General features: G+C 29.8%; 1 protein-coding gene across 1 annotated transcript; it reads right to left on the bottom strand.

Moving 5' to 3' along the window:
* Positions 1-4,109: 4,109 nt before the first annotated feature.
* LOC130801387 (uncharacterized protein At3g28850-like) lies at positions 4,110-5,623 on the bottom strand. Its single transcript, XM_057665228.1, has one exon. The coding sequence runs from the start codon at positions 5,340-5,342 to the stop codon at positions 4,317-4,319; it is 1,026 nt and encodes a 341-aa protein (XP_057521211.1). The 5' UTR covers positions 5,343-5,623; the 3' UTR covers positions 4,110-4,316.
* Between the last annotated feature and the right edge of the window lie 377 nt (positions 5,624-6,000).

Below are 6,000 nucleotides of genomic sequence, written 5' to 3'. Positions count from 1 at the left end.
TCATGATTTTGTGGTAATTGTAAACTTGTAACAACCAAAAGTACTAATAAATACTCCTATAAGAAAATTCATATGGAATCCTAACATATTAATCCCATCACCTTACATCTATCACATTACAAACAAAAACATTTCTAATGCATCTAAACTATAGGTTGACATTAGACTAATATAAGAAATAACTTTATGTGATGTTTAGGAATAATGATTTCATTTGAAATTTAGAATTGACTCAAATTTATTGTTTGGCAAATAAAAAATTTTCAAATTTGAATTTGGACCAAATTCCACCATTGTTTTTAAAGTAGTTAAAGTTGAGGATTTGAGAATGACTACCCAAACCTTATCATTCTCAAATTTTTCATTTATGATTTCATAATTGAAATCCATAATTTGAAATGAAATAGTTGTTGCCTAGTAATATATTAATGAATTATAATCAATGATTAGTGCCTTATAATCACTCATTTAACCTTGTTAAAAAGTCAAAGGTAATGAAGGACACATTCACAATCAAAAGTAGGGCATAGGAGCATAGTTGTTGTACCTTATAAGGAGGATACATTCACTTGCTCTAAAAATCATCAAATCATATAGGGAACAAACTTTCAATATCCCCTTATCCTTTTCCTTTGTTTTCCCCACTAGTAGTGAGTAGTAACTAACTAGCCAACTAAATAGAAAGTAGAAGAGGAAAGGATAACATCTTAGAGGAATGTGGGGTTAACTACAAAACCAATCACTTGAGAATTTCATCTTGGTTGGTAAAGTGTTGTGTTTCACTACACAAATTAAATGAAAATCTTTCAAGTAAAAGGCACCAAACTAATTACTTTTTTTTTATAATTAGTTTTTTTACTCGATTAAGATTGTTCCTTCTTAAGTGTCTCTGAATTTACACCATATGACTTAAAAAGTTTTTATATTTTTGAGTCATATATGGTGTTTTTTTAGGAACTGAGAGAGTATATCATATAGAATTTTAAGAAATAGTGTAGTGTAATTTCATATCAAGTATACAACTAGCTAGCTAGTACTACTAGGTTGTAAGAGTAGTGCATTGACCTTTAGGCTAATACTTTTGAGCTAGGAAACACGGACACGACACTGAACTGGCGTGTCGCATGTCGGACACGGACACGCGAAAATCCGTGTCCGATACGCCAAATAAAGTGTCTAATATTTTAATATTTTTCCGGACACGTGTATTCTTTTTTAAAAAAAAATTAGAAAACAGAGTCACAGGCTTCAGGATTCAAGAACACTCGAATTCTATTTCCCTCTCTGGCTCTCACTCCTCTCAGTGAAAGAACTCTAACTCTAAAAACTCTACAGACCTCTTCCTCCACCTCCACCTCCACCACGCCATCGCCACCGACGGTTGCTCCTCCATCACAGACAAACACTCGAAGTCGGTGCTGCACTGCTGGCTGCTGCTTCCCTGTGGGCTGTGGGTTGTTCGAATCGAATCGAACAATCCCTAAAAATCGAAATTTTTGATTTTGTTTAAGGTATTTTCACTCTTTATCCTAAATCCTAATATTAATCTTGTTCTAATATTTAATCTTAGTGTTAATCTTAAATTCTTAATCTTAATTTCTTTTAATGTGCTCTTTCGACCATTGAATTTGATTACTATCTTCATCTTTGATTTTATAATCTACTCCCTCCGTTCTTTTTTGATCTTACACTTTGGGTTTTTCACACATATTAAGGAAGATAGAATCTTTGGGTTGTAGTGGGTATTATTTTAATTAAATAGTAGTGTGAAGTAATGATTGTATTGGAAGTATGAGGTTGTAGTGGGTATTATTTTAATTAAATAATAGTGTGAAGTAATGATTGTATTGAAAGTATGAGAGAGAAAAATAATTATAAATAAAAGAAAAGGGGTACATTAAAAGAAAAGAGGGGTTTTAAGTGGTAAAAGTGGGATAAAAACTTTCTAATAATAGAAAGTATTCTAAAGTGGAAGAACTTTTGAAACTACCCGTTATAGTAATGTGGAAGATCAAAAAAGAACGGAGGGAGTAAGTAATATGGAGCCATTTATTTGTTTGAATAAACCTGAAATTGGGTTTAAAAATCTACATGAATTAATGTTTTGTTTTGGTAAAAAACTGAAAACATTATTTGATTTTTTTCATTGAAGATAGTGCAACTGATGTATGGGCTAAAATCTTGTTGTCGTAGCTTTTGTTAATTTGATGTTATGACGATGATAAGAATTCTATTTGTGAATTCAAATTGTTTCGAAGCTATTGAAAATTTGAACCAACATTTGAATTCAAGTGGTTCATATACTATTTTTAAATACTCATGTTGTTTATTTGGTACTTATTTGCATTTTATGTGAGTTTTATGTTTTTAAAGTGTTTATTTACAAATATCAAATGAAAGATTGTAAAATTATCTTTAATTTGATATATTTATTATATTAACATTTTCTTGTCCCTGTGTCCGCTATTTTTAAGTTGGCGTTTTCCCGTACTCGTGTCGTGTCCGTGTCCGTGTCCGTTTTAGTGCAACCAGCTTTTGAGTAGTGGGGAATTCATAATTTTAACTTTTAGAATCCTTGAAATTGATTATTATAATTAGACACTAATAAAAAATAAAAGGGAAAAATTTTCTAAATTCTAAGTTTATTTCACAAAGAAAAAATGAAAGGGACATGGCATATTATAATTGAGATATTTAACATTTTTTACAATTTTTCTGAAGAAAATCAGTATAAATCGATAATTTATAGTTTAGGCACCCTCAATCCTTATAATGAATCTAACAATATTTGTAATTATGATGTACGATTGTAAACCGTAAGGGACTCCACCCAAAATTATGAAATTATACTAAATTTCATAAGATTATTATTTTAAAATGTTGGAATATCGTAAGTAAAAAAATTTCATAGCCGACCCCTCTAAATTCTTTTTGTTTTTGTCATATGATTATAATTGAGTTTGAGGACTCCAATGTAACCATGGCTACAAAATGTGGTAATGCGTTTTGAATCCAACGCACGTAGTACATAATTTACATATCCCACTTTAATTGTTTTAACTAACACTATGTTTTAAGATTAATTTTGGATATAAAATTAAGTAAGAGGAAGGTGGGAAGCTAAACCAAGGGAAGAGAAATAAAATAAAAGTTGTTCTTGATTGTTTAGAAAAGTACAAAAAGAAAAAAAAAATAAAATTAAAGTTCTTTTTTCATATCTTTTTAACTTTTGAGAAACAATTGAAATTTAAGACCTTAACAAACATTTTTTTTATATATTTATTCCCTCCAAAATTCCTTCCTTATAATCTTATTTTACTATTCAAATCGGACATTCTTATCCATTAAAATTTCTCCTTTAATTTTAAAAATTCAATACTTCAACTTGACTTTGATCATGAGGAAATGAGTTAAGTAAGCCGTATCACTTTTTTAGTCATTTTACATCATTTTTAATTTTAGTTTTTCTTAAAAAAATTATTATATTTCTATTTTTAATCATGACTTGTCATATTTTTTAATTCTTATATACAAATTCAAATTACGCATTGTTAATCAATTTCTAATTTTCTATTCTTAGAATTATGTAATGAGTTCAAACTAACCACAATTATTCATAGTTAATGCTTTTCAAGATTATGAATAATAAAAACTAAATTTTCTATTGTTAATATACTTGTTTGAATTACGTTCCCATAAAGTATAGTCATAGTAGTTTTTTTATATTGAATACTACCAATTTATCTTGATTTTTTCAATTGTCCCGATATTATTAGGATTTAATCTTGTGTTTGAAAAATATTCGCTCGTATTCCTTTTCAATTCCCTAATATAGTGTTTAGAATTAAATATTTCATTTTAAATTATAGATTTTAATTATGAAATTATAAATGAGTAACTTGAGAATGATAAGGTTTGAATAGTCATTCTCAAATTCTCAACTTTAACCCCTTTAAAAACAATAATGGAATTTAATCCAAATCCAAATTTAAAAATTAAAAAAATATTTTCGAGTGGAATTAGTAATATAATAGTCTGCATAAAAACTTAAATATATAAAGTAGAATGAAAGTGAGAAAATAGCAATTTAATTTTTATTCTAATCACCTACAAAATTAAAAAGTTATTAACAAAAACAGAGCAAATACATGTCAATTAGAGTCAACTATACACTTTTTAAACCAAATGAAAAACAAATTAAGACTTGAACATGTAATTTATCAATTACAACAAGTTTAGTATAAAATATTCATATTACCATTATAATTTAAAAACTCTAATGAGATGATTTGAGATTAACTTACAAATCCATAAATTCAACTGCAAATAGGACAGAGTACCAAACCATTCTCATTACAATCTGGGCATCTCATAACAACATTCCTCCTAACATTTCTACCTGTATAACTATTCCTTCCTTTCATCATATTATTCTCCTTATCATCATCATCATCTTCTTCTTCATCAACTTCTTTAACAACCATTACCAATTTACAACTACCATTACACCTAAAACAAGGCAGGAATCGGACATTGCCACAACCGTCACACACAGAACCAGCTTCCGCCATTGGAAGACCTTGAAGAAGCTCAATAAGACCACCTTCTTCATGAATTTTGAAAACTTCTTCAGCTCCACCAATGTACCTTCCTTTGATAAATACACAAGGGGGTATCATAATTACTTCATTTTTCTTCTTTAATGGTGATAAAATTTCCTTTAATTCTTCTCTTAATCCTTTATCCATTGAAATATCCCTCTCACAGAAAGCGAAACCCAGACCTTGAAAAACAGATCTAACCGCATTACAATCTTCAAATGTTTTTCTCACACCTCTTAAAGAAGTTGTATAAATCACAACCTTGTTCTCCCCATTTGGTACCGAAACTTTCTCAAACTGTTCAAGTTTGTAATTCGGGTTATCTGGGTTTGAAAACAGATGCAAGGGTATCCGGGTTCGGGTATTAGGGTTTAAATTCTCTTTAACCTTTGAAGGGAACAATTTAGGGGTAGAGGGTTTAGAATTTGAAATGGGTAATTGAGGGGAGAATCTAAAACTTCCATCAATTTGAGATTCAGGGGTAGAATCAAGACCAGCCATTAATTCCCATGAGTTGATGACTTCAGTAGGATGGTCAAGGGAGAGAGATTTAGGAGTAAGAGTAAAGCGAGGAAGAGGAGTTGGAGGGGTCATTGGAGAAGGAGAAGAAGGGGGTGGATCAAGAGTAAGAAGGCCATAAGTAGTGGAGGTTAAAGAAACAATGTGATGGCTTAAAGATGTTGTTCCGATTTGGGGGAAATCTTCGTCTTGATTGAGTAGAGTTGATGATACACAGCCCATTTTTACTGGGTTTTTGATTGAATTTGATGGGTATTTTGAGGATGAAAATGGAGATTGGAGATGATTAGAGGTGAGGGAAAAGGGAAAGAAGAAAGGAAGTTATGGGTATGGGGAAATGTGAAGAATTCAAGTTTCAAAATGGGGGAAAATGGGGGGAGACCTGGGAGTAAGTAACCGTAGTTTGGTCACGAGGCTGATGAGGAAGGCGCGGGTATCAGTTTGAAAATTAGTACTGTGCTTGGCATTTGGGGATAAGTGCTGTCCTGACTCACTTCAATAGTTTCATTTAGTCTAATTTTTCATTTTGAAATTGTTCTTTTTATTTTGCTTTTTATTTTATTTTTTTTAATTTTATTTATATATTCGAATTTTCATTTTAATTTTATTCACATAATTTATCAATAGTATTTATTTAAATTTATTTAATGTTTACTTTTCTTTCTTAAAAATAAATCACTTTTTTTTGCTTCTAAAGCTACTACTAGTTTGCTATTATTAGTAGTGGTAGACAAATATTGTCATATATTTCTTTGCTTTTGAGTTAAATTTTATTATTATTTGTTAATATATATATTAGTAATTAATTAATATTTTACTTTACTCTTTTGTAGATGTCAAACCACTTTTTTATCAATGATTTACTCTGTTGTAGATGTTG

Source organism: Amaranthus tricolor, chromosome 15 (assembly GCF_026212465.1).
Source record: "Amaranthus tricolor cultivar Red isolate AtriRed21 chromosome 15, ASM2621246v1, whole genome shotgun sequence".
Lineage (NCBI taxonomy): Eukaryota > Viridiplantae > Streptophyta > Magnoliopsida > Caryophyllales > Amaranthaceae > Amaranthus > Amaranthus tricolor.
The sequence above is the reverse complement of the archived record's forward strand: the minus strand, read 5'-3'. Positions and strand labels throughout refer to the sequence as shown.

Excerpts from the sequence above, each read along its gene's own strand:
- LOC130801387 (XM_057665228.1), bottom strand. The coding sequence starts at position 5,342 with ATGGGCTGTGTATCATCAACTCTACTCAATCAAGACGAAGATTTCCCC.